The sequence below is a fragment of the Canis lupus genome, chromosome X (genome assembly GCF_003254725.2).
Source record: "Canis lupus dingo isolate Sandy chromosome X, ASM325472v2, whole genome shotgun sequence".
NCBI lineage: Eukaryota > Metazoa > Chordata > Mammalia > Carnivora > Canidae > Canis > Canis lupus.
Genome location: NC_064281.1, coordinates 27,356,150 through 27,375,579, shown reverse-complemented (window position 1 = coordinate 27,375,579; position 19,430 = coordinate 27,356,150). Strand labels below are relative to the sequence as shown.

At 35.6% G+C, this 19,430-nt stretch overlaps 1 protein-coding gene across 15 annotated transcripts in view; it reads left to right on the top strand.

The window, feature by feature from the left end:
* Window positions 1-19,430, top strand: part of DMD (dystrophin) — a 2,170,621-nt gene that overhangs the window by 1,080,375 nt on the left and 1,070,816 nt on the right. For all 15 annotated transcript variants that reach the window (XM_025439443.3, XM_025439430.3, XM_025439477.3 and 12 more), the window contains one exon: window positions 6,362-6,509. In XM_025439443.3, coding sequence (XP_025295228.1) covers window positions 6,362-6,509 — 148 coding nt within the window. The remainder of the gene's footprint in view (window positions 1-6,361; window positions 6,510-19,430) is intronic.

Below are 19,430 nucleotides of genomic sequence, written 5' to 3'. Positions count from 1 at the left end.
AGAATTCTCATACTCTGCTTCTTGGACTGTAAAATATAAAAAGTAGTGTAAACTTTCATATGATACTATGCTAGGAGTAAAAACCCTAGGACAGCATCTTGTCATCTTTAAGATGCACATAACCTGTGGCTCATCCATTTCAGTTCTAGGTATATACTCCACCGAAATTCTTCTGCAAACATTTCAGGGAATAGGTACATGAATGTTCATAGCAGCATTATAATAGCTTCAAACTAGAAACAATCTAAATATTTAGTAACAGTTTTAAAAAGTACACAAAATAATATACAATGAATAAGAAATCAGTTTTAAAAGATTATTTTTTTATTTTTTTATTTTTTATTTTTTAGATTATTTGTTTTAGAGAGAGATCCTGTGTATGCATGCTAGAAGGGGGAGGGGCAGAGAGAGAAGAAGATAAATCCTCCAGCAGACTCCCCTTTAAGCCTGGAGCCCACTGCAGGGCTCTATCCCAGGACCCTAAGATCATGATCTGAGCTGAAGTCAAGAGTCAGACGCTCAATCAACTGAGCCAGCTAGGCTCTCCAAGAAACATTTTTAATTAACTAAATTTAAACACATTTTAATAAAAATCTTAAAAGTATAACTTTAAGGGGGAAAAGGCAAAAAAAAGCATAATATTGGGCAAATAAACTCTCACACAAAATAATACATATAATATGGTTGCATTCATAAAAAGTTCAAAAGCGCATACAAACCAAACACCAGTGTTAGGGATGTGTATTTAAATTACATAAATTACAAAGCTCTAAGGGAATGATTACCATAGAAGTTAAGAAGGAGGTTATATTGTGGGGGCAGGAGGGAGTAGTGATTGAGAGGGAGTTTGGGGGGGTGGTTCTAGCTACTGGAAGTTTTTTTTGTTTTGTTTTAATTTCTTGGCTTTGGTGATGGTAACATGGGATTGCATGTATCCTTCTCTATGTTGTGTCACGATAGAAGGTGTTTCGAAAATATGTATGGTGTGGTTATGGTTAGACGTAGCCCACCATGGTTTTTATACTAGAGTAATGATTCAACTTCCATAAACTGGCTAATGATTTATCCCCACCAAAGAGACACTGACATGTCGTGGATTCTATATTGGTGATTTGATTTGCATTTGAAAACCTAAGCCAAATAGAGGCAGAATAATTACACCAACAACCACTACAACTGTTTGTCGAACACTGCCAGATACTGTTCTGAGAGCTTTAAATACGTTCATTGATTTCACCCATACATTAGCCTTTAGGAGGAGGTAGGTACTACTTTCATACTTACTTTTCAGAGAGGTCACTTACTTATCCAAGGCCACACAGTAAATGATGAAGCCAGAATTCCAACCCCGGCAGTGGGACCACTGTGCTCTGTCTGCTTGAAGAGTTGAGGGCATGGGTTCAGCTACGAGCCTGTATCCAGTGAATGTTTGCAGCGAGACAGTCAGTCAACTGCAGTAGAGTCTATTATACATGAGTGGACCTGGGTCCAGTATAAAAAAATATAGGCATCAAAGGACACACTTTAGTCTAGAAATCTGGGGCAGTGTCTTAGGAGGGGTTCAGGGGAAGTGGGGAGAGTTGGAGCCGTGGGAGAGCTCCTTGGAGTAGGTCAGGTTCTGTAGAAAATAAAACCCTTCATTACTGCTAGCATGCTTAGCTTTTACTACGTAATTATATTACTGGGAAAGCGGGGATGAAGGTGGGTGAGGAGGAGTAAGGGACTATGATTTGGGACAAAGAACTAATTAACTTTATTTATCAACACATACTGTTTGGACCACAAGACATTAGTGGAGGTACCTCCCACTCACCTCTTCAAAGATTAAATACGTAGGAAGAAATAAGAGCCTACTGCTGAGTTAGCAGGCTTAAGTATAAAGCCACAATGGTTATGTCAGAAGGCTACTAAGATATTATTTATTTAAATCTATTTCATAGAATTGAGCACCACCTTAATGACCGGAAAGTGTTAAAGTATGTCCCAAAGTACCTAAATTACTCCCTAAATGTAATTTATGCTTGAGAATAATCTGACTAACTTGATTTAGAACAGCAGGAAGTAAGTTATGCCACACATAAATGAAGCAGCAGTGTAATTTTAAATACTGCTTGCATAGTGAATGAGAATTTTAATATTTGCAAAATTTTAAAATCACTTGATTTATTATCCATATGTTTATACTGCCATTTTTGTCCTTTATTTAGTTCGTTTTACATTTCCTCTTACTGCCAGGGAAAAAAGCAACAACATTTTTCCCCTAGTAATAATGTAGAGGGTAAAACTTATATTTATTTTCCTGAATGGTATTTTTAATATCTCCATGTATTTCTAGTTGTTGCTGCCTTTTTCCTTAATCCTGGACAGTCCAATTAATGGAGTGAGAGAAGTTGAGGGAGCCTAGTGACTGATGTGAGATTAAACTTATAAATGTAACATTGTAAAACTCACAAAATTTATATCTATTCATTCAGAATTTTCCTCAGTGGGAAAGAGTTTGAATTTCAAAGTAGTCATGATAAAAAATGAAATTTTACGTAGTAAATTCAAGAATAGAGTTAGACGTTGCTATTAACAACGCATATTAAAATGCTGAAAAGTATATTTTAAAATTTTATGTGATGCTTGAAATGGAGTTTAAAATATTATTACTCACATTAAACGTCGTCACGTGTAAAGTGCATGCTTTTATTCTTTAATATTTTGTTTGAATAGAATTACTCATTTAAACATTAATTGTAATAATAAAATTAAATCAACTTTACAGTTTTCAAAGTTTTAGCAGTTGCAGGCTATATAACGAATATTCTAGATTTAGATGTTTACAAAGTGAACAGTTTAAGTAGTTCAGCCTAAATCTTTTAGCGCAAACGTTTGGATTTCGGGAGTTGGGGAAAAGGAAGCAAGAGGGCATCTCAAGAATATGGAACTCTCGTGCAAAGTCACACAGTCCCAAGGCAGCAGCAGGGCCTGCGGAACCACAGATGGTCCCGTGAGGCTGACAAGTCCAGCCTGTCTCATTCTTGTGGGCCTGGAACAAGGATGGAAAATAGAGAATCCGGGCCTGCAGACTATTTTCCTTTCCTTCCTCCTTCCAGCTGTGTCTTGCAGAGCTAGGGGTGCCATGATCAATTGTATGGGACCTTATGGTTTTCTTCTTTCGGGGAATTTAGAGGAAAGATCATCTGCAAAGAGAAATGGGGGTTGATGGGGGAGGAGGCTTTGTGAAATCTAGTGGATGGTATAATTGCCTGTGCTCTGAATGGTGGAGGGACACATCTGTGCAGCAGCAGCCTGGAATGAAGAGTTGGTATTTACAGTACAAATGGTAGAAAAACAGTCACCTGCCCGTAGCTGAAAGGAGTTGGCAGGAGGATAATTCTGGTGGCTGGGTAGAGGGAAGAAAAGCTAAGTAAGAAGGGGACTGATGACTGTCACAAAGGTGGAATGTAAATTGTGACCAAACATCGACTCCTTTGTGTTCCAGTTGGCTTCTTCCTGTTTCTCAAACTGTGGTAGCAGGAAGAGTTGGAGGTGATAGTTGTTAGAATATGAAACTGCCTTTTAAAATTATTTTGAAGATATTTTTCTGAATATCAAAGTATGAAACATATTGTAGAACAACCTAACAACATAGAAAAATATGATGAAAATTAAATCAGCTACAGTCTCACCAAGATGGAACAATACCAACTATGCCTCATCATTTTTTAGATCATTTAACAAAAACTTTGACTCCAGGGATGTGAGTCACTATAGGACATGTGCAATGTACAGTTTTCTCTTAAAGGGAATAAATTATTGGGACATTGAGTAACTCAGTTAAAAGTCTAGCTCTTGATTTTGGCTCAGGTCATAATCTCAGGGTTGAGAGATCAAGCCCCATGTTGGGGTCTGATCTGGGCATAGAGGCTGCTTATCCCTCTCCTTCTCCTCCTCTTGCTCTCTCAAATAAATAAAATCTTAAAAAATAAAGGGAATAAATTCTTAAGATGCATTCTTAAGTCATTTATTGTGATTAGTGTTGAAAATATATGAAAACAAAATTATCATTAAGCATGCAAAATATTTCCAAGATCATTTTTTGGCTGATGGATATATCATATTTGATCAACTCTAGAATGCCCTTAATTATTAAAGGCAGAATTCTTCTTTTTAAGTTAGCTCTAGTTAAAGACTATCCATTTGGGCTACCATTGGCTCCTTTTTTTTATGCTACCAAAATACTGTTTTAGGCATTTTTAGAGTAAGAAATATAATTGGGGTGCCTGGGTGGTGTAGTCAGTTAGGTGTCTGACTCTTGGTTTTGGCTCAGGCTGTGATCTCAGAGCCCTGATCTTAAGGTGGTGAGATCGAGCCCTGCCTTGGGCTCTGTGCTCATTGCAGGGTCTGCTGAAGTTTCTCTCTCCTTCTCCTTCTGCTATCCCCCAAATAAATAAATCTTTAAGAAAGGAAGAAATATAGTTAATCATCAAGTGGGGTGTCTGATAAAATGCAATGTATGTAGATTCATTAGTTGGAAGATGATAAAGAAGAAAAAAAGAAAAAATTCCCTACAACTATCTCTTTGAATTATTTAACTAGTAAGACTTCATCTTAAAAAATAAGTAAATCCTACCAAAGAGCATGGAAGAACATGAAAGGCACCACTGAAGCCAGAGAGATCTGAGTTAGAATCCCCTTCCTGTCGTTTTATTCCTCTTTACCTTTAGGCAGACTACTCAGCCTCTCACATTTCTCCAATGAAAAATAGGAATAATAATTGTTATGTTGTAGAGGGTGTTATTGGAGCCCAGTGCCTGGCTCATAGTAACCTTTCAAGAAATGTTAATTCCAAAAAAAATTAAAAAAAAAAGAAATGCTAATTCCATTCTCCTCCCATTAAAACAATAGGGAGTTGGGGCATTATTTAAGTTCTATGATTGTTTAAATTTCTTAAATGGAGGTACAGATCTGAAAAGATGTGGAGATATTCAAAACTATACCCCATTGCATCTTAAGAGTAGACCTCAGAGAATTCTACAGGCCACTGGACTCTGAGGCAGTCCCACAGCCAGAAATTTTCAGGATGGTATTTGGTTTAATGCTAGTAAATACCTGTTTGGACAGGCCCCAGGAGACCCAGTAGTTCATAACCCCCTTAAGACTTTAAAACTTCCAAAAAAAAAAAAGGACTTTAAAACTTCCTTTATAGACTGTTTTTTCATCTTGACTATACATTAGAATCAGTTGGGTGCTTTTAAAAATACCAGTGTCAGGATGCCACTCACAGATACTGATTTAATTGGTGATTTTTATGTGAAACTGTCTTAAAGTAAACATCTAATCCTTACTCATTTTGGCCTTAGTCACTTCTGTGACCAGAACACGACCAAGTACCTCCTTCTTAATATTCTTTCCATGTGCAATATTGACACAGTACCTTGCACTGAGTTCCTTCAGCATTACAATTGAAAATATTAGTGGATACAATAACAAGAAGATTAAAGGAAGACACCACTCATCACCTGGTTTAGACTAGTATATCATCAGTTAGTTGGTTGCTTACATCTGATCTGGTGATACAAGTTACATCTGTCATCCTGGATATTTGAAGACCTTAGTAAATAAACTCCTTTGGATCAAAAGTAATACGGAAATTGATAGGTTCATGAAGTAATTTCATGAAGTAATTTGATTTTTTTTGCTTCAAGTTTTTATTTATATTCTAGTTAGTTGACATAAAGGGTAATACTGGTTTCAGGAGTAGAATTTAGTAATTCATCACTTACATATAGCACCCAGTGCGAGGATCCCTGGGTGGCTCAGCGGTTTAGCACCTGCCTTCAGCCTGGGGCATGATCCTGGAGTCCTGGGATCGAATCCCACATCAGGCTTCTTTCATGGAGTCTGCTTCTCCCTCTGTCTGTCTCTCTCTGTGTCTCTCATGAATAAATAGATAAAATCTTTAAAAAAATAACACCCAGTGCAGGTAATTATATTTTGATCCAAAAAATATGTTGTCATTGAATATCTACCTTTGAAATACTTAATTTCTTAGGTGCAAATATATATATATTTTTTTAAATTCCTGGAATATTTTTTAAAAATGCTCAAAGAGAATAAAATGTTAATACTCCATAATTGTTTTTATTTTTGTTTTGGTAAAAAATGTGTTTGATTTTGAAGGGAAAAATTACAGCCTTTTATTTTAATTAATCCATTTTGTTCAATATCATTTATCTCTGTTAATTGAAATTGAAACCTACAAATGTGAGAAACTCAAAATAATATCCTTGTCCACATAATAAAACATATATGCTATGTCCATGTGATTTGCATAATCCACTTATTTTTCTTGTTCTCTATTTTTTGCCTCTAGGAGATTTGACAGATCTGTGGAAAAATGGCGGCGGTTTCATTATGATATGAAGATACTTAATCAATGGCTAACAGAAGCTGAACAGTTTCTCAAAAAGACACAAATTCCTGAGAATTGGGAACATGCCAAATACAAATGGTATCTTAAGGTAAGGTTTTGATATATCTTTTTTCACACTGTCTTTGCCACACTATCGCAACTGTTTAACTTCTTTAAGTTCAGGTTGTGAAGGATGATGGAAATTGATAATTCCCAACTTTTGTTGTTATCACTACACCTATTAGAACATCATCATAATGACCATGCTGGGAGAATGTGCTGTGGACTATTTGTGTCAGTGTGAGAGTTAGCCTGGATCTAACTGGTTTATCTGATGAACTGCGAAGTATAATTGAATCTGTGATACAGGGAAGCATCTTGTAGCAGGGTGTCCTGCGGCTTTGGGGCAGTGTATGTTTTTGCCTTATGTTGAATTCTGTCCAGGAGAACTTGTGGCATATTTAGCAATAATGTAGTTGCTGGAAATATCCATCATGATAAAATTACAGTTCTGTTTCCCTAGAGACAATTGTGCTGTAGCAATATTTCTATATATTCTGTTGACAGAATGCCTTTGAGATAGTCCAGAGGCCAAAACAATGCAGAGTTAATTGGTGGTACTTATTGACTTTTTTATGGTTTATGTTAATGGAAATGCAACATACGGATTATAACCAGTGTATAGTTTAATTTCAACTTGCTGTGTCATTTGAGTATGCAGAGAGAGATAAATTAGTTTTTGGAGGTTATAACTTAGGTTATAAAATATATAGTTTAGGTACAAGACATATTGAGTTTATTACACCAAGTCTTAAGTATTTTGGTAACTTTTTACTCAAATTGTTCATGTACCAATTTTCAATCAAGCAGATTTGAGTTGTGGCCAATTTTTAATGCCATAAAATACTGATTAAGATGGATGAAAGCAAAGAAAAAGGTAACTTATAAGTTCAGACATTTCAAATTGCTGGATTCATAAAAGCAGTATCATATTCAACTTTACATTTCCTTATTCTCAAATAATTTTTTGCATAGCAAAAATACCTTCTGACATTAAAAAGGTAAGATGTAAGCATGCACATATAGGTAAGCTGTGTGCACATATAATATAAATAATTTTAAGAACTTGTGTAATTATGTGTCAAATTTGTATATACATCAGCATTGGCATTGAAGATAGAAAATCCATGGCTTTCCAATCTGCCATCATATAGAAAATACATTTTGTAAGAGCACTAAAGTGAATTTGGAGCTAATGCAGCATTACTATGTCTCTAAAATATGTGCCATTAAGGTGTACTTGAGATGTTAAACCTTTTGTCATTTCCACAGATAACTTACACAAGATAGTTATACATTTTAATCTGTTTTTTATTATTTAAAAAGTACATACTCACTATAAAAAAGAAAAAGCAATGCAGAAATTCATGTATACTTCCTTTCTACTCCTCAGAGAGTAGTTTTGATAAGGATTTTGGTACATATTTCAGGTCAGCATCTTTGGGAGGCCCCCTCCAAGATGGAGATTAACATATAGAAGGCTTATTGGGGAGTGCTTTTGGAACTCAAGCAATTGGTTTATGATATGCCTTGGTGTATAGTTTTCTACATGTTTCTTGTTCTTGAGGTCTGTTAAGCTTATTTGGATTATGGGATTTTAGTTTTTATCAAATTTGGAATTTTCAAGGCATTATTTTTAATGTTGTATATTTTTCCTTTATGGTCTTTATTCTGTGTAATTCATATTATGTGATTTATATTGTCAAATTGACCAATCTCATCTTTTGCAATATCTAATCTGTGGTTAATCTCATCTAGTGTATATTTTTAACCTTGGACATTGTTGCAGTGTGATTTGAGTCTTTTTACATCTTTCATGTCTCTACCCAATTTGTCAATCTTTCCTCTACATTTTGGAAAATATGGAATACAACTGTAAAACCTTGTATAATGTCCTTGTCTACTAATTCTGTCGTCTATGTCTATTTTGGGTCATTTTCAGTTAAGTTTTCTGTTCATTGTGGGTGTTTTTTCCTGCTTCTTTGGATGACTGGTCGTTTTGACTGGATGCCAGATGGTGTAAATTATCACTTTTTGAGTGCTTGGTGTTTTTGTGCAGATAAATATTCTTGACCCTTGTTCTGGGACACAGTTAATTTACTTGGAACCGATTTGATCTTTTGAGCATCTCTCTTTTAGACATTGAGAGTTTTGAACAGAACAGCGTAAGTCTAGAGCTAATTTTGCCCCACTATTGAGGCAGAACCTTTCTGAGTATGCTCTCCTATGCTCTGTGAATGATGAGGTTTTCTACTGTGGCTAGGAAGAAGAGGCATATTCCCAGCTGTGTGTGAGCTCTGATGACTGTTACTTTTCACCTTTTTGCATAGTTCTCTCCCTCATCATGTATACTTTGCTCACATGGAACAGCTGATCAGGACTCAGATGAAGACTTGAAGGGAGCTCTTGGGGGGTGGGGGTCTCTAGTGTTCTCTCTCGTTGTATTTCTCTCCCCTTTGGTACTCTGCCCTGTGAATTCTAGCCACCTTGGCCTCCTGGAAGTCCCAGATTTATCTCATCAACTCAAGGAGAGCTCCTAGCTTTGTGAGAGTCTCTTTATCCTTTGTCCTAGCCTGGAAATCTCTCCAGACAGTAAGCAGCAGCAAGTATGGAGTCACCTCATTGTTTCTAATTTCTCAGAGATCAGCATCTTTCATTGAGTGGTATCTCATGTCCTCAAAACCATAATTTCATATATTTTGTCCATTTTCTTCAGTTTTTAGCCAGGAGGTTAAATCTGGTCCCTGTTACTCCAATTTGGCTAGAAGCAGATGCCCAAACCAAATTATTTTGATGCCATTTGATCTTTTAGTACATTTACTTCTACATACCCTTGCAACTGTGTAATGCTTGTAAATGCCTTGAGAATGTCTAAAGGTCCTCAATTCTTGACAGTGTGGTTTAGTTGAGATTGATAAACATCTTATCAATACTTTTCCCCTTAATAGGAGAATTTTTAAAAAGACCTTTATTTAGTCTCTTTTTTACTCAACTTACACATAAAATAAGAAAGGGAATTCTGTATGTCCAGGGTAAAGTTCTTCTAGATAAGGACCTGTGAATGATATTTTAAATCCTCTAAATAGTTAAGGTATTTTTCCCTAGTGATTAGGAAGCTCAAAAATCATGCACAAGCATATGTGCATTCATGCACGCACACACATGTACATAAGATGCCTAAGGTTATCTTTCCATTCTGGTAAGTCTCAGAAAGCGAGTCCTGAAGGACCCTGTAAGGCAGCAACATTAGTAAGATAAATAGAATCCCTGATAATTTCAGCTATCTTGGCCATAATCATTGTTGATTGAGTAATAACAAATAAGAGAAAGAGTTTAAATTTTCGCTAAGAAATTATTTTAGGAAACAGAATGTTGATGGCACCTGTTAGTAGCAGACAGATTTTTTTGGCATGAACCAGTAATGGTTGCTTTGAGGAAAATCAACCAAACTGCCCATGTACTAAACAGATACATGCAGGGGTACACTGTAGTTTGAAGCCTCATATATATAATTTTTAGCAAAAGTATCATGTCTAAATATGAGATCAAATAAAAAGTATGTACATGCTGTATGCTCTTCTATGTATATTTCTATCACACTACATTTTATTTAACTCGTTAACTTGGAAAAAGACAAATCAGTGTTCTACTAACACTTGATATTATCATTCAAAATAAAGTGACTGCCAATACCAGAAAGATGGTCTGGTTCTATGCAACTCAATGATTTTTATCTCTGTCCTAAGTTAATGATAAAATTAAACATGTGAATTCATATTCTTCAAGATATTGCAAAAATATGTCATACCACAATAGGAGATCTCTCTTTTTTAAAGATTTTATGTATTTATTCATGAGAAACACACACAGAGAAAGAGGCAGAGATACAGGCAGAGGGAGAAGCAGGCTCCATGCTGAAAGCCCAATGTGGGACTTGATCCTGGGACTCCAGGATCATGCCCCGGGCTGAAGGCAGGCACTAAACCGCTGAGCCACCCAGGGATCCCCAGGAAATCTCTTTCTAAAAATTAAATTTTTGCATGAAAATATATCTACTATGTCATATGCCACTAAAAACTTATTTGTTAATACATTCGCTCAATTATTTATGCATCTTCTTGTATATTCACTCCACCAGCAGTAACTGAGTGCATATGCAAAATTTTATCAACCACAAAAATATTGACTTGTCACGTTAGGCTCTAATAGAAGTTCAGAAGATTGGCTAAGAGGTTGGAAGCTACATTCAGAAAGTATGGGTTCAAGTCCTGGCTCTTTTAGCTTAATATCTTAGGAAAATATCTGATATCTCTTCATGCCTCTGCTATCTCTTCTCTTAAATAGGAATAAAAATGAGATGTGCATATAGCACTTAGAATGCCATTTTCTACAAAATAAATAAAAGATCTTAGTGTAACTAATCACACTTCTTAGTGATTAGCCTATATCAATAAAAAAAAAACATTTACTGAATTACTGTCCCCAACCATCTGAAATGCAGATTGAACAACCTGACAATTTCATTAAACCTTATCTTTTTATGAATTATGACACTTCCTCAAAGTACAGCTCTTGGATTAGGAATTGAGGAAAATTCTAGTTCAGCCAAACACATCCTCCTCAGATAGCTGACACCTCTGCCTACTCATTTTAGAACAAGAAGAAATGTTAATGGGAGTTTTCAAAGGGAAAGCTGAACACCATGAAAGAAAGTTATGAAAATAACATTAACTAACATAGTGACAGAGTTGAATTGGTGTGCCAACAGATACCTTGAGTGAAAACAGAAAAGTAGAAATCACAAAGTGTCCTAATGTTTAGCTTTACATGTCCTTCTGGAGTAGAAAGCAGTTAGTTTTAAAACATGGACTACTATTTAGTGGGGGTTGAAAATCCTTGAGACTGACAGTAGAAATAATAAAAATCACCATTAGATTTAATATTTGAAAGAGTCTTCTTGCTATTTGTGGAAATGGAGCCTGTTTGTTTTATGGGGTAATGCTGCTTAGTGGACCATATTTCAGCTCCTGAAAGCAGTTGCAGTTACTCAATAAATTAAACATAAAATGTCCACAGGACCCAGCAATTTCACTCCTAGGTTTGAAAATGTGTGTTCAAACAAAAACTTGTAGATGAATGCTCATTGGAGCACTATTCATGACAGCCACAAGGTGGAAAAAAACAAATTCCCATGAACAAATGACTAAATAAAAATTACCAGCACTTTCTAAAGAATGTTGCCACGAGCAAGCATGACACCTTGAAATCTTAAGAAATTCCATTTGAAAGCAACTTACAAAGTAAACAGAAGAGGGGCTGTTTAGATGAAATTTTTTAGGCTTTAAATCGACAAATGTTAAGCCAACAGAGGGAGTGGAATGGCAGTGTGTTATTTTGACATGAGTTAACTGCTGATTTTAGGCAAAATATCATCTTTTTAATGTGAAGTCAATTAGTTTTCTGGTATCTCTTTCAATGCTACCATGTTTTACTCCTCCGTAATGTATATTATATTGTGCATGTGCAATATACTTACATACATTGCTGCAAATAAATTCAATTAAAAGCAGTTTACTTTGTAACATAATGATACATCTTAATCCACTGTGATTGAGGATAAAGTCAACATGAATTACATATGTCATATTGTAATGTTCACATTCACCATCAAATCTCAAACTTTTAGTTTAAATTTATGTCCCAGTTCAGCAGAATATACTTTGCCTTTTCTCAAATTGGAAGCTTGCATGAAGAATGGAAAATTCTGTAGAAACCGTGTGGCTAGGGCATGAGAACATTACTGTGAGTTCTTAGATGAAATGATAAATGGCAAGAAAAAGACATTGGTGTCTTGGAGCTGGGGAGAGAGGCACAGAAAGGAGTCTCTAAGAGTCTGTGTTTCGCAGCTCTTCATCTCTGCCTACCTTGGCTATTTGGGATAGAGAAAAAACAAAATCCCAAGTGCTTTTTTAAAGGACCTGAAGCTCAGAAGTTTAGATTCACAGAACACATTGCAGGCAGGTAGTGCCTGCCCAAAAGCTTGAGACAAGTGCAAGAGGAAAAGGCTCTCTTCCTCACAAAAGAAGCCTCACCGAGTTTGACGTCCAGAAAGTCCTCCGGCAGCAGGTGTCATTAGTGAAAACCTGTTGGCTTGCCCAGAAACGAAGAGAGCTGAATGAATGTGCACAGGTCTCTGACACTCCCTGCCATAGAGTGAGTTTTGGTCTTTTTCTTTGGAGGTACTCTGATACCTACTCAGTAATCTGCTCCTTCAAATGACTTTATAGGAGATGAATGACTTTGAATGAATATGGATTAGATCAAAGGCTCTCTAGAATAAAAGCATATGGTGTAAAAGACCAAATTGAATACAAGTATGTTTTCTATACAGTTGGCTTTTACAGTGCTGATTTTCACCAGCTGGCTGGTGAGCTGGATGGCTTCTTCACAGCCGCACTGCTGGGAGTCAAATGCTGATAGGAACTTTGATGGAAAAATTACTTGAGTAAAAATTTCTGCCATCTGTTGCCCTTCATTGGGACCCTGATGTTAAGAATAATTCCTACAATCGCTGGCCCTTTATATTTCCCCAGCAGTGATAAAGTTTTGTTTGGTAGTCCCAGTGGCTGTATCCAAAGGGCACACACTAACGTAAAGGAATCAACGTGAAAATTTAGTGCTAAGAGAATTTGTCTCTCGTGGCTTTAGGGTTACAGCATTGTGTAAGCACGGGACTACATCTTACAATAAACTTTTCAATGTTATTAGCTGGTAGTGGCTGGAGAATTCAGCCTTTTAATACAGTTGAACAGTTGGGTGCTTCATTCTTACGTAAATATTGTTAGCCTTTTATTGCTGCTTAGAAACTCCTCTACAACTTCTTGGCTCCTATGCATCTTTTCAGAAGTAATAAATAACAGATTTATTGGGAGTTCGGCACAGCGCAGAAATTCAGAGAGGGGCTCTAAATTGTTGCCTATCAAATGTGTCTTTCATAAAATAAGTATACTAAATTAATTGGATAATTCCAATGGCTTGTTCTTGTTGTCCAGCATGGCATGTTTAAGAAGATGACAGATTGCCACCCATTATTGGAAAGAAGCAAAAACCAAAACTATAACTTATTGTAATAACCATAGCAGTAAAGAACTGCTTAAAATGCATGAAAAACACACCATCCCTAAGGGATCCCCATTCTTAGAGTAAGAAATTATCAAGAGAGTAAGATTCTGCAAATAAAAGTGAAGCATGCTAATTGCAAATTCCAAATTGGAAAAAAAAAAACCCTGCTCACATCAACATAGAAGCAATGTGAATTCAAAATTATTATTTGGTGAAGCATAATATTAATGCTAATATGAGTGATTTTCATGAAGTGCAATATTTGCAAAGAAGACATTCTAGCCACACTGATCTTGCTGTTTCTTCTCTCATAATTTCTTACCCTTCCTTCTAATGCTTATTTCTATGATTAAATTTGCTTTTCTCTTTGCTTGATGGTTCTATCCTAGCTCCAGTTCTTATCTGATATGTCCCAATCCTCTCCCTCTCAGGATTTTTGTACACTTCTCTTTATTTATATACCTTTGTTCCCTCATGTTTTTTCTTAGACATGACTTTTGTAACTCCTCTCATCTTAAAGATCTCTCTCTCTCTCTCTCTCTCTCGCACACACACACACATATACACTGTCTTCATAACACTGTCAACGGCTGAAATTGTAATATACGGTTGCATGTTTATTATCTATATTTCCAACTAGAATGTGAACCTTGCTGGGACTTTGTCTTTCTTGGTCACAGATATATACTCAGCATTTAGAACAATCTCCTTAGCCGACTGAACCATTCAGCCAGCTAAGCAGCTGACTCTTGATTTTGGCTCAGGTCATGATCTGAGGGTCGTGAGATCGAGCCCCACATTGGGCTCTGTGCTCAGTGCAGACTTGCTTGATAGTCTTTATCCTTCTCCGTCTGCCCCTCCTTCATTTGTGCACTTTTTTTCTCTCTCTCTCAAAAAAATAATAATCTCCTTGTATATAGAACATATAATACTCATTCTAATGAATAGCTACATAAACGAAACAATTATATATCTATCGTATTATTCCCTTAGGTAGACTACCCCAAACTTGTCCTTCTTTCCACTTTTACCCCATCTCCTATCCAAGAAATGTTCCCTTATATTGAGCTGCCCTGACCTCTTCTTCATACAGAGTATTTGAAATGTTCATATTTGCTAATGGTTTAACAATATGATGGCTCCACTCTCTTACTCCTTGAACATATCATAAATACCTGAATCCATTCAACAAACATTTAGTGTTAGCCTAGCACAGGCAAGACTTTGCCCGCTGCTAGGGATATAGAGTTGGCAAAGAAACCCATTTCGTTTAATAAGCTAACAGCTTCATGAATTTAACATATTAAGGCTAAGGTTGAACCTCATGGCAGTGTCATTGTTCCAGAAAGGCCTGGAACAAGCCTATGGAAAACAGGACTGTTTTTTTCTACAGTAGTTATTTGTGTTCTCTAGTCCTTTTTGACACCCCTCCATTACATCTCCTGGATTCCCAAACTTAATAAAGAAAACATGACTTTGGAAGCCAGGAAAGAGCTATATTGTGAAAGGCAGCATAAGGAAAGAGCTAGCTATTGAAGAAGTCACACAGAGAGTGAGAAAATGTTCTGACATAAATTGTAAATTTTGAAAAATGATAAAATTGACAAATTATAGGACAAGAGGCCTGTTCACAGATGAGATGGTTCAGGATGAACTATTCATCAAACTGAATAGCAAGTATCTAGTCGTAAGAATAGTAAATCTTCCTACTCTATAACCAAATTATAGGTAGGAGCCTGAGACCAGGATTGTTTGCAAACATCATAATTCACACATTTTAAAATTCTTATTCTTTTATGAGGCTATAGTTGACAGAACTTTACTGGCAATTAATTAGTATTAAGTCATTCTAATCAAAACTGATAAAGAGAAATGATTCTGGGATATGGGGAAAAGAAAAAAATAGATATGTTAGAGATGAATGCATATTTATATAGTAGCATATCCCCCTTCAGGCTTTATTCACTAACTAAAAGTTCACTATTACTTTTTGCCAGTAGGTAATTTTAGTTCATAATTATGTAGTCCTTCAAGTTTTAATCCCTTCTTTGTCTACGTTCAAGCTTTCATTTTACCTAGACTAATTTCAAGGAATATTTCAGAGAAACTGAAACAATAGACAAATATCCTACACTGTAGACTCTAGGACTTCATGTAGAATATTGAACTCGTTATTATTATAAGTAAATATCTCACCTTTGATATTCCTCAGAGTACTTGTAATGAAATGAATTTGAATACAATATACATTTAATATTGATCCTAAGAATAATAAATTCTTTAGAAGAGCAAACTTAGGAGGCCCAATCCTGTCAGCTACCTGTTTTTGTGAATAAAGTTTTTTTGGGACCCAAACACACACATGTATTTACAAACTGTCTATGACTGCTTTTTGCTACAAAGGCAAAGTTAAGTAGTTACAGAGACTGTCTGGCCTACAAAGCTTAAAATGTTAAACTGTGTAGCTCTTAATAGGAAAAGTTTACTAACTCTTATTTTAGAAGATAGAGCAATAAGTTGCAATAAAAATTCAAGTGCTTTTTTACCTTCTCTCTAAGCATTCTTTGTTACTTGATATAACAGAGAAATGGACTTGGGCCATATCTATAAAACAAATTGAAAGTCATGGTAACAAAAAGAGGAAATCAAAATAGGCCTGTTATTTAAGTCAACTTTTTAATTAATTAATTTATTTATTTATTTATTTATTTGAAAGAGAGAAAGAGAAAATGAGCAGGGGAGCAGCAGAGGGAGAGGGAGAAGCAGACTCTCCACTGAACAGGGAGCCTGCTGTGGGACTTGAGCCCAGGACCCTGGGATTGTGACCTGAGCCAAAGGCAGACACTTAACTGACTGAGCCAACCAGGTGCCCCTAAGTCAACTTTCAACTTTATGCTTTAAGAAAAGGTGCTTGATTAAAAACCAAAAGAAGTTTTAAAGTCACTTAAATAATGTGTGGTGGACTTAGTCGTTGTGAAGAAAGTATAGCCACTGTCTTATGATAGTACCACCAGTTTCTCTTGGGTACCTGGACATTCTTAGTGGGACAATAAATCAAGTATTCTGTCCAAGAGAGTTCTAGAGGTTGTTCTGCTGGAGCTTTTCTCAAACTATCAGTGGTCCTAAGCATAGGTCCTAAGCTTGGCCAAACATAATTTTTTCTTGAGGCTTTTAATCTTGTGGTAAGTGATAAGGTTGGAGTTTATTCATTCTGGTGATAATGGCCAGTCAAGAACAACATACTACTCCGACTATGGGGACCTCTGAAATCCTGCCTGTTCCAAGTTTGATTCTTTGATTTTTCCTTTCACTCCTGTGAACCCTTCCATTTCTTCACTATGAATCTCCTTATTGCCAGAGGCAATTTCTGTTGCTTATCAGTGAAAAACTCTAAAGGAAACCTAGCATCATTAGAGAAATTCTTTGTCTAGCCTGGCTCCTTTTATAAAGAAGTTTGAGTCCCCTTGGAAAGCCTGCAAAACATAACCATTTGCATGTAATGAACAGTTTGCAGTACTTTGAGATTGATGTGCAATTTCTATTTGACAGGAGAGAAACAATTAGGATCAACTGTGGTAGTATATTCCAGAATACCAGTGTTGTTTCCACACTTTAAGTGTTGTTGGATCATTATATGAGATTCATAATTTTGTCCTGTTGTACCCACTTTTGCATTACTATTCAGTCTTAATTTATTATATACTATTAAAAGTTTTTAGGTAATTTGTTCTTATTGCTACTCAGACATTAAAATGTCTGCAGGCTGTGAAAATGAATAAATTTAATGTGCCAGCCTAGTTCTCCAAATCCTGGCATTACAACTAATAGTACAGGCTTATATTGTATTATAAATCCTAGTTAACATGGATTTATTTTGAAAATCCCATTTTACTGCTATTTTCAAATAATACATTTTTTTTCAAATATTTCATCCTTGAATCTCTATTTGTTTTTAATAATATATGGCTTTTGTATGTGCTTACAAGAGGATAATTTATGTATTTTTAAATACTAATAATGGATTGATAAAATAACCTTAACTTTAAAACAACACAATTGTTAAACTATGCTGTGTGTGTGTTTGCTTATTAGTTTTTTTTTTAACAGAGGCATATTAACATTTAAGATGTATTTTATGAGGAGCAAACTCTACCAAGTCCTAGTTCATGGGAATTTGAAAATTTAATCTCATAACCAGGGATATCCCTAGAAGAGTATTTAAGGGCAATTCAATCAGTATATAACCACCCAAGATATATCATTGAAAGGAGGCTGAACTGTTGAAATATTTCACAGTGTCATTGGGTTATCACTAAGAATGGAAATTTTGAAGTAGAATCATAATGATATTTATATAAGAGAACCACATGACACCAACCATTCCACCATGCACAGGGCTTAGGAGAGCACCACTTACCTGTCTACTCATGGGATGGATCTGCCCATAAGACTACCTGTATTTTAGTAAAAACTGTGTACCATCACTAAATTCTAGTTTGAACATTTAGCCCTGCCAATTCCTTGTATTTCAATTAACTTTTAAAATCAATATATTTATTCAGAAAGTTGTAACAAGGGAGCTGTTGTGTGTCGGATGTTGAAATTGACACAACCCCAATCTATTCACAGAGAATGCAAAGTTTACCAAGTTGATGGACATTTAAAACGATTGCCACATAAATGGTATGTTCAGCGGATGGATATTTAAGCAATTAAAATAACAGCTAAGAAGTGTAATAGAGGTGGGTATAATATTAAGAGAGTCAGGGAAGGGAGAATAAAAGAAGTAAGTAACTGGCTAGAAGATTTGAAAGAGCTTCACAGAGGAGGTGATAAGGGAAATAAGCAAGAGAAGGCTACATTCAGAGAAAGGAAGAAATATTTGAAAAGTGATAGTGTTCTAAAAAATGGTAAAATGAGTAGGGTGCAGTGAAAAGTACTTTTGTCAGATCACAGATACCTTGGAAGAAATGGCCAGAAATGATGATAAGGACATCATTTCCTTTTTTGTTGTTGTTGGTTATATTTTGGGTTTTTGTTTTGTTTTGTTTTTTAATGGACTAGTATTTTTCCAAACTGTGAATCATGAATCATTTTGTGGATTGCCACCAACATTTCTTTTGGGTGAAGCAAAGCAAAGTCGAAAATATCAGAGTTCATTACACATACTAGAGAATTTTTCATAGATTTTTGTTGTTGCTGCTTCAATTGTGTGTGTGTGTGTATGTGTTTGTGTGTGTGCTGGATTCTCTCTGATTGAGCACTACAAGGTAGTAATGTGATGAGTATAAGGGCAGAATTTAGTTTAAAAAAATTAAGAAGCCAGTTTAGGAAATGGATAATTTTGGAAGATGGTATAAGATCAATTTTACAAAAAAGCATGCCCAGAAAGAAACAATACAAGATTTATTTAAGTGCAGTAGCTTATAAAATTTGAGTGCCTTGCTATAGAGAAGGTTACAAGTGATACTACTTGATGTGATTCTCAAAAAAAAAAATCTCAGCAAGGTAAGTAGAAACAGCATTCTTAAAACTCTTTTACAAAGACTCAGAAGGTTAAATATTTTATCCCAAATCATAAGGCTAATAAGTAAAGACCTTGATATCTGAGTACCATGTAGTTTACTGATCATCAGCTAGAAGTTAGAGATGTTAAGCAAAAAAAAAAAAAAATTGCAGCTCTGCCTAATAAAGTATTGAGGAAACTAATGAAAGGAATAATTCTTGTCAATCACCACAGGGCAAGGCCCTCCTAAAAAGGCGTTAAGGATATTAAGTGATAAAGATGAAACTTCCTTCATCCATTAAAACATTATTTGGTGATAAGTATATCCCTATTTAACCCTTC